This window comes from Euleptes europaea, chromosome 8, assembly GCF_029931775.1.
Source record: "Euleptes europaea isolate rEulEur1 chromosome 8, rEulEur1.hap1, whole genome shotgun sequence".
Lineage (NCBI taxonomy): Eukaryota > Metazoa > Chordata > Lepidosauria > Squamata > Sphaerodactylidae > Euleptes > Euleptes europaea.
The window spans coordinates 60420948-60445701 of NC_079319.1; the positions used below are offsets into that span (position 1 = coordinate 60420948).

The following is a 24754-nucleotide window of genomic DNA, read 5'->3' on the forward strand; positions in this document are numbered from 1 at the left end:
ATACATAAAGGTTGGACTGAAAGCAATTTCTGGCAGTGGTAAACAAACTTCTCTTTGTGTTGATTTTTACATTTGTTCCTGCAAACTTTCTTTCTGAATGCTAAAAAAGAGAACACCTCAATTCTTTTTTTGAGCACTTGCAAAAGAGTTATAGGCATGTATCCAGCCATGCATTTCCTCCTGTTATTCAAAGAGAAGGGAACAATTTTAGCCGATTCCCCTCTCCCATGGCAGCCCCTCACTTTGCTCATATGCTGTTCCAGGTCCACTGATCCCCAAAATCAAAAGAAACAGGAAGCAGGAGTGTCCTGCTCTTTGAAGTCTCCTGGTTATTGGGTACACACCACTATTACTAATCTTAGGGGAACAGGGTCAGCGTGGTGTAGTGGCTAAGAGCGGTGGTTTGGAGCGGTGGATTCTGATCTGGAGAACCAGTTTTGATTCCCCATTCCTCCACATGAGTGGCGGACACTAATATAGTGAACTGGAATTGTTTTCCCACTCCTACACATGAAGCCAGCTGGGTGACCTTGGGCTAGTCACACACTCTCATCCCTACCTACCTCATAGGGTGTCTGTTGTGGGGAGGCGAAGGTAAGGTGATTGTAAGCCGGTTTGATTCTTCCTTAAGAGGTAGAGAAAGTCGGCATATAAAAACCAACTCTTCTTCTTCTTCAGCATGCAGCAAATACCATGTGTTATGTGGCTGTGTCTTTCCTTAAAGTAATATTCCTTGTTGAACTGTTTTGATGTGAGAGGTGCACCTAAGAGTATCCTGTGTACCCATTAAAGAAAGATCATTTTTCTCTCCAATTTGTGCTCCCCTTACATCCCCACAGACACATTCACATAGCAAATGTTTTCATATGACGGGGTCTCTGCAGTGTGAATTAACCTTCTTGGAAGTGGTTTGTCGTCATTACAAGATTATAACGTTTACCAATGTTATTATCCCTGTATTTCAAGTGAGCAGGTGAAGCTCAGAAAAAAATGTCCATTACTGATGTGATGTTGGAACTGGGAACATTTGGGACAAGGCATACACACTTAGCCCCTACTTTGCACCAGTTTCTAAAGCGTACAGTCGGTGCAAGACCTTTCACTATGCATCAGTTAACATAGAAGGGATCTCAGTTCAGAAACCAGCCATCAGCGGTACTGAATTAGCAAAACTGCATGGGCAGACCTCCCAGTTTTATTTGCTTCAGGAAAGGGAAGGCAGTTTCCATTTGATCTATCTGTCTGTTTAAGTATTCCATGTCTATGCTGTGATTCCTTCAAGGACATCCAGATTCACTCAAGGACATATGATTCACTCACAGCAACCCTCAGAATATGTTAAGCAGAGAAGGTGACTGACTAGCCCATGGTCACCCAACAAGCTTCATGGCTGTGTGTGGTTATGAACCCAGAACTCTCTAGTTCTAGTCTAATGTTCTAACACTTGCTGTCTTTGTACTATTCTTTGTACTGCCAGCACTATTACTATATAATCTTTATTTTGGGCCTACACAGTGAAGCAATGAAGTACGTTTAAGTACAGTAATAGCATAGATTGCCAGCGTGGTGTCGTAGTTAACAGCAGTGGTTTGGAGCAGTGGACTCTAATCTGGAGAACTGGGTTTGATTCCCCACTCCTCCACATGAGTGGCAGAGGCTAATCTGGTGAACCAGGTTGGTTTCCCCACTCCTACACATGATGCCAGCTGGGTCACAGCTCTTAGAGCTCTCTCAGCCCCACCTACCTCACAGGGTGTCTGTTGTGAAGAGGGGAAGAAAAAGTGATTTTAAGCCAGTTTAATTCTCCCTTAGGTGGTAGAGAAAGTCGGCATATAAAAACCAACTCTTCTTCTACAGTGGGGATGGGTGATTGAGAAGGGATTAGCTGGTGATTTATTGGTTAGTGATTTTCGGGATTTCTTGGCTTCTTTTTCAGTAGTGAGGCCCGTATTACTTGCCTGAAGTTTTTGCTCTGGAACCCTCTTTTATAGGGCATTTGTTTTTGGCTCGTGAGAGATGACATAGGACAGGGATAATTGTTCCTTAAATAAAGCTAGGCCTGAGCAAACTCAGTCCTGTGGTTTCTGAAGGATAGTTAAGATTGGGCAGAGAGAAGACAGCATGGTATATCCCAATCTTGTCAGATCTCGGGAGCTAAGCAAGCTTGGTACTTGGATAGGAAGGCCACCAAGGAAAACCACCTCAGCTTCTCACTTGCCTTGAAAGTCCCTTGTTGGGGCTGCCATCAATCAGTTGTGACTTGATGGCACTTACATACTTATGTAGGGTTGGGCAGAGAGCAGTCAGGAATCGACAAATGAGCAGAGGTGATGAAGTAAAGGCTGGGGGAAGAAAAGAGATGCTGGGCTTTTGTGTGGCCTGACTTGGCCAGGTTGTAGGATCAGCAGCAGCCTCCCTTTCACCTGTCTTTACCTTCCTTTGACCTCCATGAATATTACCTCCACCAGCATTATAAGTGGTCTTTCACATGCAGCCAAGGAACTATGCTTCAGTGTGTCCTGGGAGATACAATCTGGTTCTTGACAGTAATAATATCACTGCCTATATACAGCAGTTAAATGGCTAAAAGTGGACAAATTGAAACTAAATCTGACAAGGCAGAGGTAATGTTGGTTTAGAAGGCAGAGATCTTGAAGGACATTGCTCTTCCTGCCGTTGATGGGGTTCAGTTGGCCCTTGCTCACTTAGTTAAGAGTCTAGGGCTCATCATATTGGATCCAACATTACTGCTGGAGAAGAAAGTTAATGCAGCTGCAAAAAAACCCTCTTTCTTCCTGCTTAGTTAAGCCCAGGAAATGGTCCCCTACCTTGGCTTAGCTGATCTGGCTACCTGGATCCATATGATGGTTGCCAGCTTCGGGTTGGGAAATACCTGGAGATTTTGGAGGTGGAGTTTGAGGAGGGTGGGGTTCGGAGAGGGGAAGACTTTAATGACAGAGTCCAATTGCCAAAGCAGCCATTTTCTCCAGGGGAAATGATTTCTATCGCTTGGAGATCAGTTGTAATAGTGGGAGATCTCCAGCCACCACCTGGAGGTTGGCAACCCTAATCCACACCATGGTGACATGAAGACTAGGCTATGGTAATGCATTCTATGTAGGTCTCCCCTCAAAGTCAATGCATATATTCCAGTTAGTGCAGAATGCCTCAGCTAAGCTATTATCAGGAGCCAAGCAGAGCATGCATATTGCTCCCATTCTACAGTCACTCCATTGGCTGCCCAACAGTTAACGGAGCTCAGTTCATGGTAGTGGCTATCACACACAAAGCCCTTTGTGGCCTTGGACCCTCATATCTGTGAGACTGCCTCTCCCCCTATGCTCTACCACGACAAGCTCACTCATTTGAGCAGGGCTTTCTGCAGGTACCACCATGCAAATGGGCAAAGTCAACAACTCCCATATACAAGTATTCTCTGTTGCAGCCCCCACCTTATGGAATGGCCAGCCTGTTGAGGTCAGAAAGGCTCCTACTCTCCTGGCACTGCACAAACCATGCAAAACTGAATTATTCAGGAGGGCATTCTTATATAGATGATAGCTCTATACTATAATGGAATGCTTTAAAGAAGGTAAAGGAATTGTGGACTATACCACTGTGTATAATATGTACTATCTATTGTTGTAGGTATTACATTACTGTAGAACAGCTAGATTCGAGTCCAGTAGCACTGTGAAGATGAACAAGATTTTAGGGGATAAGCTTTCAAGAGTCAAAACTTCCTTCATCAGAGGGAGTCAAAGCTCTGATGAATTGAGCCTTGACTCTCAAAAGCTTGTACTCCAAAAATCTTGTTGGTCTCTAAGGTGCTACTGGACTCGAATCTAACTGTTCTACTGCAGACCAACACTGCTACCCTCTGAAATTATCCTACTATGTAATCTCTGTGTCCTTAACACATCATGTTAATTCTTCTGCTTTCATTCAGCTTTGTCTCAGATTTCTGCTTGGTTTTGGGTTTCTGAAATCCTAATCCTATTACATTGCTTATTTATTGAATGTCCCATCTTGTTGATTGTATTGACTTATCCTGTATAATCCACCTTGAGTCTCAGTGAGAAAGGCAGACTGTAAATAACATAAAATAAATAAAATATCAGGTATCTTGGGACTATTGAGGTGTGGTACTTGGATATGTGAAAAAGCGTATCTGAGTTACTGAGGGGGGAGATGACAACAGATATAGTAGATGGTTGAACAGCCAGATGAAGACATTTCCATGTTAGCTAATATTAATGGATTGCATTAACATTTTTATTGCTTTTCATTATATTATAATTAGCAATGATGACTTATTCATTTTTATATATTAATTTTATATACTGCACTAATCAAGAAAGACGTTTCTAGTTGAAAACAAATAATAACAACAAAGTCAGTAACAACTATATACAGCATAGTCACAACACAATTAGAAGCAGCATTAAAACCAGCAAACCAAAATGCAACCCAAAGAGTTTAACTTTATAGCTTTATATTTTTTCTTTATCAAATGTTGTTTTGCTGTCTCAAATGTCAGTTCTCGCTTGCGGCCCCTGAATCAACCATAACACACTGCTGAAGGGCAGGCTTTCAGCTACATGGAAGCAAATGCATAAGTAATTTACAATATTCTCTGTGTATAATATTCCTGCCTGTTATGTACAAAAAGAAAAATTGTCCTTATTTGGTTAACTATTTACTTCTGAGCTAGCTGTTTCTTGAGCTTTAGCATTGTCTTTCTGCACTGTGAAATTGATTTTGTTTATAAAGTATAAAATGTACTGTACAATTGTTGTCCTTCCTGTGTAAATGTAGATCATGGGTACTGGGTCTTACAGAAAGCAGTACAGTCAATTAGTAATGTATTTTATTCCATGTTTACATTGAATTTTCAAAGGAAATTGTCTTTTTTTAAAAGTCAAGTTTTGGGTAGAGTGCTTTGAATTTCTTCTTCATTTCTGAGACATTTCTGAGACCTCATGTAATTTGTTTTTTTTATATATATACGGTAAGACCAAAGCTTTCTTAAGACCACACAATTTATGTGAATATGAACTTGAATAACCCGATTTGCTACAAGTATTTCATATAACACAATACATAATGAAGAATATGCAGCATAAGGTTATGTATGGTGCCAGCAAATATTTTCATAGAGATATGTGGAGTTGCCAACAGACCTGGAGAAAAATGTCCTGTCACTTCATTACAGGTGTAATGTACAGAAATCAAAAGTTGAAACTTTTCATGGCATGGAGGTAAATAACTTCACCTGGTAAATAGTGTCCTATCAAGCTTCTACTAAAGGAACAGGGCACTTGCCCCAGTACCCCCAAAAAAGACACAAGACCATAGCATGGGTTTAACTAGTTTTTAAAATTAGCTGATCTAGATCATCAAATTTAAATATGGACAGGCTGCACTAGGCAGTCTAGCCATGGCTGTCTTAGTTTTGGCAAATCCACCCTGGCTCCAAACTCAGCTGGTGGCCTCTGCCAGCCTTGCTTGTCCTCCTCTGCACACACTATGCTGAGAGATGCCAAGCCCCATCCCCCTTCCCTGATGCACCATCAAACCACTACCAGGTTCAGAAAGGTATTGCTCAGCACCAAAGGCGCTCCTTCCCAACCCCCATCCCACTGAAAAGCCAGTGATGGTCTGTTCAGGACACACCCTCCATCATACCCAATGTCTCAGGGTGCTTGTTATTGATCCCTACCTGAACAACCTGCCCCTAACTCTGCCTAAATAGTTATGGCCTAAACCAGTGGTTCCCAAACTTTTCTGGCCACCGTCCCCTTGGTTCCACAAACTCAACTCCAGCACCCCCTACCCTATCCAACAACACAGTTGAAGGGGCCCACCTCTTGCGCCCCCTGCTGCCCCCTAGGTAATCCTACCCACCCCTAGGGGGTGGTACTGCCCACTTTGGGAACCACTGGCCCTAAACAGTCAACGACCAGGCTTTATTTATTTTTCATCCCACCTCCCCCAAACATCACAAGTCACGTGAAATAAGGCTCTCCCCTACTGCCAATCAGGAATACTCCCCCCCCCCAAAAAAAAATACCTGATTGGCCCCGAATGGTGACTGGCTATTCCTGTGATATCCTAGGGAGGGCAGGGGGGTAGGCAGCAGGCAGCAAAAGCCTGCAGTGAAGGGGCAAGGCTTGCGTAAATATCCCCTTCATCCAGCCTTCCCATTGGATAGCTAGCATTCATTATAGCCAATCCCATACTTGTGCCTTGTTTGAATAGGGACTGGGGCAAATTAATCCCCGCCTTAAGGGCCATGGATGCTTCTTTTCTCCAGGCCTGTCAGTTAGGGTTGCCAGGTCTCCCCTCTACACTTGCAGGAGATTTTTGGGGTGGGGCTGGGGTGAGATGCCGCATGCAACGTGATTACATCACTTCCAGGTGTACCCCAGAAGCACTGCATCGCAACGGGACACTTCAGCACTCAAACCCCCCAAACGCTAGCATTTGGGGGGGTGGGGCTGAGTGCTAAAACATCCCGTCGTGATGTGGCATTTCCAGGGATAAACCCGGAAGTGATATAATCGCGGCACTTGCACTTGTGATCGCCGCTCCGAGGAGCCTAGTGGCAATTGCCCGCCAATCCCAGCAACCTGTCAACCCTACTGTCAGCACACCTAAACAGTCTGTTGTCTTACTGTTGTTCTTTTATGATTTTGGAGACATAGGGAGCATTCCTAAGCAGGTTTACTCAGAAGTAAATTCTATTTTATTCAGCGGGGCTTACTCTCAGGAAAGTGTTCATAGGACCCCATCCATAACAATGTAAACAAACTTAATGTCAATATATTATAGTGCTTACACCACCTATTTCAAAATAACTGTCCTGATTCCAGCAAAATTTCTCTAGAGTAAATGCTTTCAAATTGTCAGTCTTCTAAAGCCAGCTGTTATTGTCAGAGAAAGCTATAGCAAGATGGTTCTTGCTCTGAGCTCACATAAAACGCATCTGAAAAATAAGGTTGTTTATGGAATGTGATTGGCTTGTCTGGCTCACAGGAACTAGCTGACAGGCCCCCATCATATTTTACATGCTGTGCACAATCAACATTTAGCCGATCTTTCCAAGAACAATAAAAATCTACATACTGCTGCATGGCATGTGATGCTTAAAAACAAAACAAAACAAAAAATACATTCATATCACCAACTTTCCTGTAAATTAATCTTGTTTCTCATCAATTTTTCACCAGCTTCATTCTGATGTTGATAAAGGAGATGGCTCAATCAAATACATCTTGTCAGGAGAAGGCGCAAGTTCCATTTTCATTATAGATGAGAACACAGGTGACATCCATGCTACAAAGAGACTCGATCGGGAGGAACAGGCCTACTACACCCTTCGAGCACAAGCGCTAGACAGACTGACAAGCAAACCTGTGGAGCCTGAGTCAGAATTCGTCATTAAAATTCAAGACATCAATGACAATGAACCTAAATTTCTGGATGGCCCTTACACTGCTGGAGTACCTGAAATGTCTCCTGTGGGTAAGTACCTATGGCTGAAAATCAATGACTTTTGCTTCTTAAAATGCTTTTCTCGATAATATCGAGTGTGCCAATGTGGTGTAGTTGTTAAGAATGTCAGACTAGGATCTGGAGACCCAACTTTGAATTCCTGTTCTCCCATGGAAGCTGGCTGGGTGACCTTGGGTCAGTCATACACTCTTAGCCTGACCTGCATCACACAATTTTTCAGAGGATAAAATGGAAGAGAGGAGAATGATGTAAGCTGCTTTGGGTCCCCCGTTGGGAAGAAAGGTAGAGCATAAAGGAAGTTAATAAATAAATACATACATATTATTACTTTTACTACATTGTTTGAGATTCACTTTTTCAATTGGAAAATCAAACTTTAAAAAATGACTGTTTCAGATCTTCAGATTAGCTAATATATACAGCAGCTGGAGCGGCTGGAAAGATAGTTTAGGAATAAGGGGATGCTCTGGATCTGTGGTTGTAAAAATGTAGTTTCAAAGTATTTTACATACCTTATCTTGTACCCCTGATCTGATGGCCCAGGCTAGGCCGATCTCATTGGAGATCCAGGGTCGGCCCTGGATAGCATTTGGATGAGAGACCACCAAAGAGGAGCTCCAGGATTGCTATGCAGAGGCAGGTAATGGCAAACCACCTCTGAATGTCTCTCGCACCGAAAACCCTACGGGGCTGCCATAACTCGGCTGTGACTTGACGACACTTTACACACACAAACAGTTGGAGTTTCCAACTCTTTTCTTCTTCCATGAACCGGTCTCCTGAAGACGTGGTGAAATATGGAGATCTATGTGAGAAAATGTAATAACATGGATTTCAGGCTAAAAATTAAATTAAGAGGTCACTTCTACTGAAGTCGATTTCCAGAGAGAGAATGATTATCCCAAAGACACCCAATGACCTTCATGGCAAATGAAGATTTGAATATAGGTCTTCTCAAGCCAAATCCACTGTCCACACTGAAGATAAATGTCATGTCATCACACAAGATTATGTCAAGGTTTGTGTCCAAAAAAGGTGGCACAGCCCAGCTGCCGCTCAAGAGGGCTTTCCCAAGGTGAAAGGGCTGTGGAAGCTGCCTAAAGGTACCACCTACGCTGGCATGGGGTCATGCCGGCTGCAAAGGAGCTTTGCCCCCCCCCCTTCAGGAATGGGCTCTTAGGCAGTTATCATAAACAACCTACTTCTTTTGATACAGTAGTAGAGAGACATCTATCCTGGCCCGTCAACTTTAAATAAATAATGTATGTGAACAGGCACATTGCAGGTTAACTTTCCCTTGATGTTTTTCATGATTCAGTAAACTCCATAAATACCCAAATTTTGTTTCTTCCCCAGATCTGACCATGCATAAGTAGATTTTGGCAATCCTAGGAAAATTTTTATTTTCCTCACAGGTGTCTTTGTGTTCATGTAAATATGTTAACAAGGAACATGCCCAGACTGCATAGTTGGGAACAAACTCCAAATGCTGAGTGCCATCAGTGAAATCATACGTCCCTGTAGCAAAATAAAGGAGAGTGGTTTGAAGCATGAGTCAGGGCAAAGGGAAGAGAAACAAATCACTTTTACTGCAATATGATTTTACCATAATGTAAGCATAAATATCAGTGCTGGGTTGATATCTGGCTGTTTTCCACATTACTTTAGTATAAAGTCAGTTCAGGGGGAAAGGAGAATAACCTTGGAAGGAAAGACGGAGATCGGTGTTTGTTGAGAATATCAGGAGGGCAAGATGAAGTACAGAAAACGTCCTCAAAGCTATTTCCAGCTGCTCTATGGAAGGAGGGGGAAAAGGTAGATAATCCAACACTAAGAACAAATAATCCACACCTCTAAGAAATGTATGCATTTTCTGCAAAGAAAACCCATAGTACTCTCTAGTCTAGTGGCAGCTTCTAGGATTAGGAAATATTAATTGAAGCACCAGTGTTTTGGGGCTGCCTTTGTCCTGCAAGGACTTGTGGGAGGCATCTCAGTACCCATCACCCACTATTCCTTCTTTCCCTTTCCTGAAAGCCCCCAATAGCCTTTCCCCTTCCCCTCACTTCCTTCTCTTCTAGGGTTGCCAACCTCCTGGTGGGGTCTGGAGATATCCTGGAATCACATCTGGACAGCAGTTGTAATTCTGGGTGATCTCCACCCCCCACCTGGATATTGGCAACCCTGGTTCCCCTGGAGGAAATGGCGGCTTTAGAAGGTGGAGTCTATGGCATTGTAACCCTCTGAGGTTCTTCCCCTCCTTAAACCCCATGCTCCCCAGTCTCCACCCCTAAAATCTCTAGGAATTTCCTGGAGTTGGCAACCCTATCTCCTTCCCACCCAACAGCCAGCCTACCTTTATCTGCCCCTCTGTCTTAAACTTTCCCTCTCCCTCCCCCAGCAGCTTCTGCCTAGGAAAACTATGGCCCAGTTGTGTGGTGCCAGCTACTGAGTCAGGCCCAGTTGCATCACAAGGAACCCTCATAGACTTGTGGAGTTGGCACCTCACTTTCCCCTGTATCCCCCTCTCTGCACTCCAAAACAAATCTCCAGGAATTCCCCACAACCTGGAGCTGGCAACCCTACCCAGGCCTGGCCTCAATTGTGTGTGTGTGTGTGTGTGTGTCAAGTGCCGTCAAATCGCTTCCTACTCATGGCGACCCTATGAATGAAAGTCCTCAAAAATGTCCTAACTTTGACAGCCTCAATTAGTCCTCCCTCAAAGGCCAAAATAGGCCTGGAAAGGGCCCAGCCCCATCCCCCTGCCTTTTACTGACAGAACCAAGCCTGAAATCTGTGGTTGTCCAGCAACGGTCACAGAGGTAATCCGTTGCTTAAGCTACAGATGCTCCTTTTTATAATTTTCATTTTAAACCCCTGCAAACCCAGGGCCCTTTTCAAGTTTGTAGACAGATTGTCTTGCCCGTTCACAGCTCCAGATTTAAGTATCCTCAGATTTGGCCAACTTCACTATTAGTATCCAGATAGCCCCCCTTTTTTGTGAGAAACCCTCCTGTTTGTCTCCATTCCCTCGTTGAAACTGCCATCACCCAGATTAGTTCAACATATGAAGCTTTTTTTTTAAGTGAGTACAGCCACTGATCCATCTAGTATCTCTCAGATCTGGGTCAGAGAAAGTTATTTCGCAGCACCTGGGATCATTTTAATTGGAGACACCAGGGATTTAAACAAGAATCTTCTGTAGACATACAATATGCTCTATAACTGAGCTGCAGTCCTTCGCCAGTAAACTATGCTTGCTCAGTCAGGATCACTCCAGGTCTCCTCCAGGTCTCCTTGTATTGCCGCTGTTTGACTTGACCTAATAATTTATCCTTGTTAGCTATGATGCATTTCCCCCTTTCTGTATCTGTCCCTGTAGAAGAACAGCCTGTTTCATACCGAGGCCAAGTAGCTGCCTGGGAGAATCAAAAGAATAGGGCATAGAGGCCAAGGCCTGTGAAGCTGCCTTCTAGGACTGATATTCACAGGTTTGCTGGCTCTCTATGTGGAGGATAGGGATGCTGCAAATTTCTCTGTGAACGTGTTTGATGGTTGCACATCGGATGTTCAGATATGGCAGTCAGATGTGAGCCAATCACTTCGTCTATTTAGTTCATGCTGAGCAAATGCAAATGCCGGCTGAACCGGTTTGATTGGGTTTCCCCAAAACTGTGCATGCACGTAGACACTGCTGATTCAAACTGATTGGCAGCCGTTAGCATCCCTAAGAACGATTAAGCCGAACACCGAACTGTAGGATTATGTTGAAACACAGCATTTATTGATGACTGAGCTATATGATTTGGGAGCAATCTGTAGTGGTTGCATCGTTTTTTTGCAAAATTGCACAGGCACAAAGACACTGCTGATTCAAACTGATCAGCAGCCATTAGAACAAGAAGAGCTGGTTTTTATACTCCGCTTTTCTCTACCATAAGGAGTCCCAAAGAGGCTTATGATCACCTTTTCTTCCCGCCCCCCACCCCCCCACACACACACAGCAGGCACCTTGTTAGGTAGATGGGAATGAGAGTTCTGAGAGAACAGTGACTGTCCCAAGGTCACCCAGCAAGCTGTATGTGGAGGAGTGGGGAATTAGTCCCAGTTCTCCAGATTAGAGTCCTCTGCTCTTAACCACTACGCCACACCACACCACTTAGTATCACTAAGGATTACTTAGATGAACACCGAAGGATAGGGTTTTATTAACTCAGCATTTGTTGATGATTTGTGTGTGATCTAATTGTCTATTTAAACATTTTCCTGCTGAGCAGAGCAATTATTCAGCAAGCATGAGGAGGTAGTAGATCTCAATCAGGCTGTGTGAGAATGCACATGCATGAAAAGCCAATTGTGAAATACTTCATGGCCAGAAAGGAAAACAGTGAAACATCCCATGAACAGATCAGTGAACTATCAAACTGATCAGCGAAAATTGAGATCTGAATCAGCGAGTGTTAAAGCATCCCTAAGTTTTACCCTGTACCAGCAATCTTGATCCCAAAAAAAGCTGTGGGACCACTTCGGGATCACCGGCTATAGCCTCTAAAAGGGAAAAAAAAACTCCTCCAGGGGTGTTTAAATCCCATCCGCTCCATTGTAGTCTATGGGAAATCTTTCTGGGGCTCTGGGGTGGACGACTGTTTTTAAGGTAGAGACACCACATTTGCAGCGTAGCTGCTGGTGACTTAGAAGAATCCCCAGGTTTGGTAAAGATTGGTTTAGGGGGTCCAATTTTGGGGGGCCCCATTTGGAGGAGAAATTTGAAAGAGATTTTTACTGCAGGATAATTAACCATGGACAAGCCCCTTACACAGTCCAAATAAGGCAAATACCTTTTTTGGGTATATGACTAGACCTTGATGTCATAGAGACATTGCTAGAGTAAGCAAGATTGATGTAATTCCTACTGAGCAGCTAGACAGAAGTTTCTTTTATAGATAATTGAAGCTATATCTTGTCCCTGATTTATGATGCTAACAGCTTTAGTGTGGCAGTACATGGCAAAATGCTTTATTAGTTTGGTTGCACATGGAAGTTATTTTTGCACAATGTGTATTCTCATTCAGATGGTAAAACAGAGCGAGATTAATTCTTTTATAAAGGCCTAATACAAGGTATATAAATCACTGCAAAAAGGAGGTTTAAGTGGGATTATATGTGGTGCATGGGCCTTGTATACTACGGCAAATTAAATCTACTTCAAGCTTCTTGGAGTGGTATATTTAAATGCCTTTGGGGTTACCACTGGAGTAATATTTAATACTGCATTAATATTGGATTAAGGATTTAGAAGCACGAACCGCTTGTGTGGCATTTATCTTACATAGTCACATTGATTCATAGTTTATTTATGTGACACAGTTTCTAATTAAACTTCTACAGAATTCATGAAATATTCAGGGGAATCTAAATATCTACCCCCCTTTTGTTTAAAATTATATCAACGACAAGGATTTTATTAATTAGCTATTGAGCATAGAAAAAGAATGAGCAACCAAAACAAACTACGAAACCATGAAGAGTACCAAATCTAAAAGAACTCTTTCTCATAGGAATATGTACAAAACTATCCCCATCCAAATTTCTTCCTGGATTGTGGCATTACCATCTCTCCCCCCCCCCAGAAGGCCCAAGTACAGCTGCATTCTCATATTCTTCCCCTTTAAAACCATCTGTATAGTCTTTACATATCCACAGTTTGCCACAGTGTATTTAATTTGTTCAAATTGTGGGGGGGCGGGTTCCTTCCAGGTTTTGCACACAAGTGCTTTTTCATAGTTGTAGAACATAGCATGGAAAAAAAGTTGTTCTCATAATTCCTTTTGGTGCTGTGTTTCATTCCTGCATTTAGATTTGTGTGCATTATTATCCTGGACGGGGGGGGGGGGGAATGAAAAGAAGGAACCAATGGATAGGACAAACTGTTCATGTAACAGCTTTGGAACTAATTTTGGAAATTCTCCATATTAAATGAAGAGCTTTAATGTGGGACAAAATGAACCTGTTCTAACAAGAATGGATTTATACATTAGAAATATCCCCACTCATAGGCTTTCATAAATATATTTGCTTTGTGCAGTCACTTACGTTGCTGTTCATTAATAATAGAATCAATAGATACAGTCTTGAGAAAGTTAAGCATGCCTGTATTTTTCTTGAGTGTGTAAGATGTACGTGTTTAATGTGTAGAAAAGTTCTGTGTAGTAAACAAGTGAATGTATAACAACCGATGATGAGGCGATAAGCCTTGGCTATCCTGACCTTCAAACACAATCTGCAAGTATATGCAGAAAAATTTAGTTGTCACATCTGGCAATGTATGTGTACATGGAAATTATGCGCACATGGAAGTTCTTTCTGAGTAGGAAAGGCATAATGATGTAAGTGGCTATTTGAAATGGAAGTTGTGCATGCTGCACAAAAGAGTGAAAAGTGGAGGTCCGAGTAACTCTTTACAGAACATGCAGGGGGAATTATACATATCTTCTATTCTTTGAGATGTTTATGCAGTTGGAATTGTTCTGAACACTTTTGAGGATCAAATGTGTGAAGAACCAACACATTTGGAAGAGATCCATACATTTCCCCTCCCCAGTTTCCCTCAGAAATGCAAATCAATCTCACACAACACTTTTAACCCCTTGTAAAGTGTGAACAGCAAAGAAGCTTTCCATATTGCAGATGTTTGTTTGTTTGTTTATTGCATTTATAGCCCACCCTTATTCCCAGCAATTCCCATTTTTAAAGACTAGGTAGTTGATTGCTGCCCCGGCCTGGATAGCCCAGGCTAGCCTGATCTTTTCAGATCTTGGAAGCTAAGCAGGGTCGACCCTGGCAAGTATTTTGATGGGAGACCTCCAAGGAATACCAGGGACATGTCATGGAGCCAGGCAATGGCAAACCACCTCTGAACGTCTCTTGCCTTGAAAACCCCACCAGGGGTCACCATAAATCCGATGTGATTTATGGTGTGACGGCAAAAAAGAAAAAAAAGTTGATTGCTATCACTTAACCTTTCCTATGCTACAATCTGTTTCTCTTGCTGTACCTGGCAAGTACATGAAAATAGTTAAGGCATACAATTGAGATTGTTTGTATAGGACAAGACTACTGCATTGCAGTCTTTAAAAGAATACATTTGTGGGCTTTGTAATGTATGTGATTGGTATGATCCTTGTTAAAGCCTGCTTCACTCAGTGAATTCTTTTTTTAAGCATTGTTTGTTCAGCAGTCTTACTTCACATCATCCCCCAGAGTTGCTTTATTTTAGGACAGCTACTCTGAGAGCTTATTCAGACCAGCAGACACTTCTATGTTAGTAGCATCGCAAATTGTCCTTGGGGAGATTGGTGATTTGAAAGTATCTTAATGTTAAAAATTCCCATTCATGTGGAAAGCTTTTATTTCAGATAGAAAACCAGTCTTCTCCCTGATGCTTACACTTTCCATGTAAAGGAAGTGTTTAACATAGTGATGTTTTTAAACCGGTGATCCTCCATGTGCATTGCAAGGTGGTGGTGTAATTTGAGAAAACTGTACCACAAAATGGCCTGCTCTTTCGGATTAGCTCAGAGTACCATAATGAAATTCCTAGGGAGAATAATAAAGCATCCTAGCTTCAGGGTAAGTAGACAGCTCCTACATAAAAATGTGTCTCCTAGCATGTACATACTCTTCAAGAGTTCACAGATAAAAAAAAAGAGAGAGAGACAACCTTGTGCATGGGGACCTAAGTAGGGGCATGGTCCATGAGGGTGGTCTTAGCAGTATGACCTGACACTATTTTAAAAAAGGTGGGCTTCACATATCAGACTACCAAAATAAAGTCATAGAATCATAGAATTATAGAGTTGGAAGGGACCACCAGGGTCATCTAGTCCAACCGCCTGCAGAGTACCAACTTTAGATTACAAAACCAGGTGAGCTACAAGTCAAACCATATTATACACAAACATTACACATGAATTTAAGCATTTGTATCACATAACAAGAAATTCTAGATGACATTTGCCTCAGTTCACAGTTAGGAAAGACTGAGGGAAAGTACAGATGTCCAAGGTGTGACATCTGGACTGGACAGGCTCCGCCCCCTGCGTGGACACAACCTTGGGAGGGGTGGACAGAGGGGCTTCCTCGGCTTCAGACCACTCCGAGGGGGACTCTGAACTCGTCTCTCCCTCGGAGGAAGCCAGGGTCTTAGCCGGTCAATCCTCCCGGCAGGTAACCTCTGGCTCTCTCCTCCCTGGCCTCGGCTCTCACTCCCTCTTATACCCCAGCTCCCCGGGCTCCACCCCCTCCTTCCTCCCCAAGCCCTGCCCCCAGAGTCCATATAAGGATGGAGGTCGGCTTGCTTCAGCCGCCTCCTCTCCTTGTACAACCGCTGGTTCTTCCCCCTCGGCCCCGCCCTGGCCGGGCTCACCCGACACTCAGCTGGTCGTCGGGTCTTTGAACCGACCACGGTGTAGGCTCTGTGGCTAGCCGGCGTACTTTGGGGTCCTGGAGTCCTCTTCTGGTGGGGGCTTTCCTGCAACCCATTGCCTGGACCTCTCCTCCTCCAGTGTCCATGGCTCCTGTGGGCGAGAAGCAGTGGGTGGGCTGTGCCTTTGGATCCGCCACGTTCACGCCGCTTGTTCCCCTCTCCCTCCCCAGCCTGCCGGTAAGATCGCTGGGAGGGTCTGGGTGTTTGCGGCCGTTGCCGGTTCGGCCCCCCATCCTCCCGGACTCTGTCGCCCCGAGCGTCCCTGTTCCCTTTGGAGGGGAGCTGGGCTCCTGTGCCGGGATCTTGAGGCCCGAGACGTCCCGCTGGTCTCGGGACACAAGGGCTACTTTGTTCATCTGTTCCAGAGACTTCTTCAATACAAAACAGCATGGCATAGCGGTTAAGAGCGGTGGACTCTAATCTGGAGAACTGGGTTTGATTCCCCACTCTTCCACATGAAGCTTGCTGGGTGACCTTGGGCCAGTCACAGTTCTCTCTGAACTCTCTCAGCCCCACCTACCTCACAAGGTGTCTGTTGTGGGGAGAGAAAGGGAAGGCAATTAATTGTAAGCTGGTTTGAGACTCCTTAAAAGTAGAGAAAATCAGGATATAAAAACCAACTCTTCTTCTTCCTCCTCCTCCTCTTCCTCCTCCTTCTCCTGTCACATTTCAAACTTGGGGAACAATGCAGTTCAAAATGGCTTCTCCAAGTCTATTAGTGTGGCTGTGACAGAAAATTTGTGTGTCTTTGCCACAGACATTTCACCAGATCAGGCAATAGGTGATATCAAAGACCTTCACCTGAAACCATGGAGTTCTGTTGCCAGTCAAAGTAGAGAATATTGAACTTGATAGGCTAATGGTCTGATGCTGTAGAAAGCAGTGCTGTATGTGCTGTTGCCTTTCTGTGGTTGGAATTTTACTTTTTTTTAAAGCCAGGAAGTTCTAAAATAAAATGCTTTCACTATAAGAGAAGAGTTAAAGTAGTTATATTTTAAAAACAAAATTGGAAGTTAGGACTATCCCTTTAACTTCCATGCTGAGTGAGCATTCTGATGGTGTACTAAATGACACCTTCTCGCTCATTTTCAGCTTAGGTCTTATATATATGTGTCTTGCAGCACAAAACATCTTTTGCATGCAGCTGACCACGAAACCCCCAACGTCTCTCGATATCGAGACGGGGTACACGTCGGAATCTGCAGCGGTTCAAGATGGCGCCGTTCATCCACAGCCCTCTGCAGAAGCCCACCATGGCTCTCGACATTCCTCGTTCGACAAGAGTCAGGCAGTATCGTTGCAGGGTTCATCTCATCTTGAACCTGGACAACGGGCTCGGCGTTGATCGCCTTCTCGGCACCGATCTCGGAGCCCTGCATCGTCCCGCTCCCATTGGCACTGATCTGCTTCCCGTCGAAGTCGATTCATAAGTTGGACCCGGTCTGTTTCCCGTCGATGCCGATCAGCTTCCTGTCGACGCCGATCCGCTTCCCATCGGAGCCGATCCACCCACTGAACCCGGTCTTCATCCAAGCATCACTCTGACCATTACAGTCAATCATCAACCGGTCATAGCCGTTCATACTGCTCCCGTAGTCCAGTTGCCCGTCGGCACCGTTACTCATCCAGGAGCCGATCCTCTTCTCGGTACCGTTCGTCTCTTCGGCGATGAGACAGCCCTCAACGCCGATACTCTCGAGACTGACACTCCACTACACCCTCGCTATATTCGGAAGTGTTGGCTGGTCATCGTTGAGGGATTCTCGTTGGCGCCGATGCAACGATCATGACGTCCGTGACTCCTGGCACCATCCGTCTCGCCATCCTGACAACACTTCCAAGGTTTCAGACCTGCCAAGGCAAGCATCTCACCGTGAGCTTCCTCTGTCCAGGTCTCCTTCTATGTCAAGAGACATTGCTCATTCGGAGTCTGATGCAGCTTTGTCTCTGGCCTCGGATGAATAATCCCGCACATCATTGCCCTCACCTGAGGACACTGTCGGGGACTCTAAGCCTATCTCCCCTACGGGGGATGTTCATATATATGCAGACAAGTTATCCGCATGGCTAAGGCCCTCAATATTGATTTCAAGCCTGAGGATTCAGGCCCCATTGATGAAATCATGGATATCCTTCATTGCCCAGATGCAGGGCCGGTACCCCTCCCCAAGATAAAGAGCATTTTAGAAGTGGTTCATACTAATTGGGCTAAACCTGCTTTGGTTCCCTCTTCCTCCAAAAGAGTGGAGAACCTGTATAAAATCTGCAGGGAGGGTGGAGAGTTTTTATATCAGCATCCCCCTCCCAATTCAGTAGTTGTTGAGGCACTGCCTGGTAAATACAGGTCAGGGGCACACTCTTCTCCCCAGGACAGAGAAGGGCGCAAGCTCGATTCTCTCGCCAGAAAGATATACACCTCCAGTGCAGTAGGCCTCCGTATCTCTAATTTCCTAGCCATTATGGCCAGGTATCAGTACTCTTTGTGGGATCGTGTCTCCCCACAAATTTCTGTTCTCCTAGAAGATCAACGCCCTTCGGCTACAGCCATACAAAATGAGGGCATGTCTCTAGCGAGACAGCAACTCACAGCGGCACGCCATGTGGCAGATTCATCTAGTAAGGCTATTGCCTCCACCATAGTCATTTGCAGACATGCCTGGCTCCGCCAGTCTGCCCTTCCTTATGACACTAGGTCATGTATTGAAAACCTCCCTTTTGAGGGAACTTCCTTGTTTAGTGCCCAAACTCACACATTCCTAGACCATCTTAAGAAAAATAAGACAAGCGCAAAGTCACTAGGAATTGCTCCTCAGGCACCCGACTTTAAACGCCACTATTTTGGTCGACAGACCACGCAGTCTTCCCGCCTTTATAGATTTCAGGGAGCCTTTCAACAAACCCCATTCCGTTCTTCCTTTCCCCGTACCCAACAAGAAAGGAAGTTCCAGAGCAAACCTAGAGGCCGTAAAGGCCCCAGGATGTCTCCTGGTTGTTTCAATAAGCCTAAGCAGGCATGACTAGAAGTTTCTGTGTGTTTTTCCGACGGGCTCTCTGCTTTCTACCATGCTTGGTTTGCTATTACAAATGATGTTTGGGTTCTGAAAATAATAAATGCTGGGTATTTCATAGAGTTTGATACACTACCTCCATATCGAGCCGTGGTCCGTTCGTCCACTCCGGCCCCTAACCTACTTTTACAAGAGGTAGACAACCTCCTCTCTAAAGGGGCTATTTCAGAGGTTCCACCTCCTGACCATGCTTGAGGGTTTTACTCCCGCTTCTTTCTTGTCGATAAAAAAGGGGGGGAAGCGTCCTATAGTGTATCTCTGGGAGCTCAATGTTTTCGTTAAAACCAGGAAATTTCATATGCTTTCACTCCCGGAAGTACTTCCCCTCTTGAACAAGCATATGTGGTTTGTGGTGTTGGATCTCCGTGATGCTTACTTCCACATTGCAATCCACACGGAATGTCAACAGTATCTGAGATTCGAATGCAATGGGAAATGTTACCAATATAATGTGTTGCCCTTCGGGTTATCTATGGCCCCTAGAACCTTTACTAAATGCCTAGCAGTCGTGGTGGCACACCTTGCCTTGAAAGGTTGTGTGATCTTTCCCTACCTCAACAATTGGTTGGTAGTGGGCACATCACAATCAGGGCTAGTTGCACAGGTTAACCTAATCCTTTCAGTCCTCAATAATCTGGGTCTTTTGGTTAATTTTTCCAAATCCAAGCTCGTCCCTGCACAAGTGCAGGATTTTATTGGAGCAGGCTTAGATGCCAGTCAAGCCAGAGCATTCCTCCCTGCGCGAAGAGCCCGTGTCATTCAAACGGTGTCCAGGTTCATGAGAAACAGATTTCAAACGGCCCATAGAATACAAAAATTGTTAGGCCTTATGGCCTCCACCACTGCTGTGGTGGAGTTTGCATGCCTTCGCATGCGCCTGCTTCAAAATTGGTTTCTCCGGGCGTTCAGGCTCAATGTGGACCCTCAATACAAACGCCTCTCTATTCCTAGATACGTCATTGCCTCCCTGCAATGGTGGGCGCTTGACACCAACACCCTTTCAGGCTTCCCCTTTCACTTTCCCTCCCCCGAAAAGCACGTTTTCACTGATGCTTCTCTTTCGGGATGGGGGGCTCACTGTGGTGACCTTAGAGCACAGGGCACATGGTCCCCCTTAGAGTCCAAGTTACATATAAATCTTCTTGAGCTACGTGCCATCCGCCTTGCTCTGTCTTCATTTGCAGGACAGCTGGAAGGACATCACATTCAGATTGCTACGGACAGTTCCACCACCCAGTACTATCTGAACAAGCAGGGCGGCACAGGGTCCGTTTCGCTCTCCAAGGAGACCAACGACATTTGGGAATGGGCCATAGCACATCACGTCACTCTCGTAGCAATACACATCGCCGGCATGAGCAACACGCTTGCAGACGCTCTGAGTCGTTACCCAAACCAAGCACACGATCTCATACTAGACACCGAATGCCTTCGTCCACTGTTCCGACGGTGGGGCTATCCACAGATAGATCTATTTGCCACACATCTCAACTCAGTGTGTCCACGCTTTTTCTCTAGGGCAGGAGCCAGCCCAGGCTCCCTGGGAGATGCCTTTCAAGCAGTTTGGAATGGGGCTTTCTTCTACCTTTTTCGGCCCTCCCCTCTACTTCACAAGGTCCTAGCCAAGTTGAATCATGACAAGACAGATATCATTGTCACTCCCTTTTGGCCCAGGAGGTCATGATTTGCAGGGCTTCTGTCACTTGCGCAAGGGGAATGCATCCTCCTTCCCAAAAACCCCATCCACTCCCCTCCCGACCTCCAACTCGCTGCTTGGAGGATACGGCCCTAGGGCAGTGGTCCGATAGGGTGGCAAAGGTTTTGCTCCATTCGCTGAAGTCTTCCACTCGTCGGTCCTGTGACGCTAAGTGGAATCGTTTTTTTTCTGATTGGGCAAGGGGTAAAGCTGTATCCCCAGTTACATGCCCGTTGTCTACTGTTTTTGACTATTTGCTTTCTCTCAAAGATGTCGGGTTATCTAACTCCTCCATTAAAGTTTATTTAGCCGCAATTTCGGCTTTTCATTCGGATATTGACTCATTCTCAGTTTTTTCTCACCCCTTATCCAAATAATTCTTGAGAGGTCTCACTAATCTATATCCTCCTGTTGCCCCTCCCGTTCCCCAATGGAGTCTCTCTTTGGTTTTATCTCAACTCATGAGACCTCCATTTGAGCCGTTAGCCAGCTGTGAACTGGCCTTGCTGTCGTTCAAAGCAGCTTTTCTGGTCGCGATCACATCGGCTAGGAGAGTTAGCGACCTTTCAGCGCTTTCCCACTCCCCACCATATACTAAGTTCCACTCAGACAGAGTGGTGTTAAAGCCCAAGCTCTCCTTTTTACCCAAGGTTGTTTCTTCCTTTCACCTTGCCCAGGACATAGTCCTCCCAGTGTTTTTCCCTCACCCATCCTCCAATGCCGATAGGGCCTTACATTCCCTAGATGTTCGAAGAGCCCTCCTTTTTTACATAAAGAGATCACAAAGCTTCCGTAAGGATGATAACCTCTTCGTTTGTTTCGGTGGCCACCGTAGGAGCCGTCGAGCCTCTCCACAGACCCTTTCTAGATGGATTACATCAACGATTAAATTAGCCTACTACCTTTCACATCAGGAGTGCCCTCCCATGATTAAGGCACACTCCACCAGAGCGTATGCGACTTCTGTTGCATTCTCATCCAGAATAGATCTTCGGGACATCTGTAGAGCTGCCACATGGTCCACGCTTTCCACGTTTATGAAGCAGTACGCCGTGGATGTGGATTCCGCCAGAGACGCAGCCGTGGGATGTGCAGTATTGCAATCTCTATTTCGGTGAATGTCCCACACCCACCGTCCTGGTAAGCGAGCTCACTATTCTCCCAATGTGGGACTGCATAGAAGCCACGCAGATGAAAAACAGAGTTTCACTTACCTGTAACTGTTGTTCATCTGGTGGATCTTCTACGCAGGCACACATCCCTCCCTCCTTCCCCGCTGTGGGACCTCTCCACGATATAGTGGTTGGTTCCGTGGCGGCAGGTTGGAGAACTGGAGGGAAGAGTTCTCCCTCCCCCTGGTCATGTGGTCGTTGGGCGGGAAGGCTGCATGCCCCGAGGGGAGGGGGAGCACACTCTCTTTCGAATTTGCTAGAAGCTGACAAATCTTATCCGTGGCTGGCCTACGCCTGCGCAGTCCCAATGTGTGCCTGCATAGAAGATCCACCAGATGAACAACAGTTACAGGTAAGTGAAACTCTGTTTCTCTTCACGTGAAACAGAAGCTAAGATAGCAGCCTTAACCTACAGTTTTCGTGATTTTAGGGAAAATGTAAATGTCTTAATCCTTTTCTTATTGACCAGTGTTTTCTTTATTATTTTAAAATTATGCGATTGCATACATTATTATTTTTTTACATTAACACTGCACAAAGGCCTCCTAGTGCAAATTTTCCATATAGCAAATCCTTTTCATACAGACTATATGTCAAAAGATTTGGATAATAGCGGAGGATGGGGATTGTTCAGATAAAATTGTAACGGGCTTTAGTAGATGTTCTAATTCCACTTTTTTTATTTGACCCCTGGAGTTTAGCAATTGAGTTGGCTCCATCTGCGATATTGTCTGCAAGTAAACTGGCATTCGTAAGCCGGCAGGATTTACAAGGTACCCCTCCTGTGGTTGCAGAAGCTGTCATTGCAGTTATGTATGGTTTTGTGGCTCCCTAAAGAATTATCAGCAGTAAACATTAGAGCTTACTGCTGGAGGAATTTGTAAGGATTGTTGTCAGGAACTGCTGCCCTTGTGAGCTCTGTTGGCACTTCCAAGAGAGGCTGTAAATTCTAGAATGTCAGTGCGGGCATTCAGAAGAATCAAAGGGCACTAAATAGTGGTTATAATATTAAAGGAGAAAGGGGCAGAAGGAACTTTTGAAATAGGCCCCCATGCTGGATTCACTATAGAAAGCATGGCAAGCATGTAGATTGAGTTTTGGAAGACAGATTTTACTGCCCTAGTCATAATTTCATTCTCTTGACCAGTTGCTAGAATGACAAGCTAGACACTCCCCCCCCCCCCGGTGTATTCATTGCTTTTACTGTTATTTTTTATATAAAAAGGCAGTTTTTTAAAAAAAGAGATAGAATTCAATGAGATCTGAACACACTGGAAAAGTGGGCGGATGTGAACAAGATGTGACTCAACAAGGATAAGTGCTGAGTTCTATATCTGGGGAACAAAAATGAGGGACATGCATACTGGATGGAGGATATACTTCTGGGTAGCCAGTGTGTGTGAACAAGATCTTGGGGTACGGGTGGACTGTAAGTTAAATATGAGCGCACAGTGTGATGCAGTGACAAAAAAAGCTAATGGGGTGTATCAACAGAGGTGTAACATCCAAATTACAAGATGTCATAGTCAGGCCACACCTGGAGCATTGTGTGCAGTTCTGGAGGCCTCACTTCAAAAAGGATGTGGACAGAATGAAGTGAGTGCAGAGGAGAGCGACGAGGTTGATCAGGGGCCTGGAGACCAAGCCATATGAGGAAAGGCTGAGGGAACTGGGAATGTTTAGTATGGAAAAGAGGAGGTTGAAGGGGGACATGATTGCTCTCTCTAAGTATTTTAAGGGCTGTCCCTTAGAGGAGGACAGGCAGCTGTTGGCAGCAGAGGATAGGACTCACAATAATGGGTATAAATTGTGGATGGAAAGGTATTAAGGAAACTTAAACTGGATATTAAGGAAACTTTTGAAGTAAGAGTTGTTCAGCAGTGGAATCAGCTACATAGGGAGGTGGTGAGCTCCCCCTCACTTGCAGTCTTTAAGCAGAGGCTGGATAAACACTTGTTAGGGATGCTCTAGGCAGATCCTGCATCAAGCAGGGGATTGAACTAGGTAGCTTGTAAGGCCCCTTTCAGCTCTATGATTCTATGAAAACATAGTGACTTTTACAGGTACCAGATCTTCTGCGTTGGGAGGAGACCTCCTACTTCGTACCCGCAGACTCCAGCTGCCTCTCTGTGGAGAAGCAAAATGGGGTTGGGTATTGGCATTATTCTGATGCTACAGTGGCCATTCTGCTGCAAACTGGAAGTGATGTCACCATGTCACAATAACACCCTAGGATTCACCCAAAACTAATCAGTTCCATGTGAATCCTAGAGTGTTGCCCCAGTGTGGTGACATCAGTTGTAGGTTTGTGCCAGAAGTGATTTGTGATGTTTAAATGATACCAATTTACACACACACACCAAGTCTTGGGCAACACTTGGAATCTCTTGGAGAACACTTTGGACATGCTTAGAATCATTCAGTGTTTTTCAAAGCTGCTTTCCATCAGAGGAAAAAACTATATTTTGCACAGGTCCATCTCCCCCCCCCCCCCAAAAAAAGGAACCTATAGATCACTTAAGCATGTACCAAGTGCCTTCCCTTTGTGAAAAAATATACCTTCTAGTTTTTGTTTTACTTTGGTTTTTATTCTTAAGGTACTCTCTTTGTGACTAGCTTTCTGTTTTAAGCTAAGCTGCCAGGATTTTAAAAAAGAAAACTTAGTAACTTTCTGAAGAAGCCATTCAAAATAGCTCCATTTTGCAAACCGCCTCCTTACAATTATGTACTGTTATGTAAAAGTTATTGTATATCAAAACGAATTTTGCACACTGTCATAGTTCTGCACTTTTTCCAAAGTATCTTCACAGACTCG

General features: G+C 44.7%; 1 protein-coding gene across 1 annotated transcript in view; it reads left to right on the plus strand.

The window, feature by feature from the left end:
* The window catches only part of CDH7 (cadherin 7), a 129226-nt gene that overhangs the window by 50833 nt on the left and 53639 nt on the right, over nt 1–24754 (plus strand). Inside the window, exon 2 of the mRNA XM_056854073.1 lies at nt 7233–7527. Within this exon, the coding sequence (XP_056710051.1) occupies nt 7233–7527 (295 nt within the window). The remainder of the gene's footprint in view (nt 1–7232; nt 7528–24754) is intronic.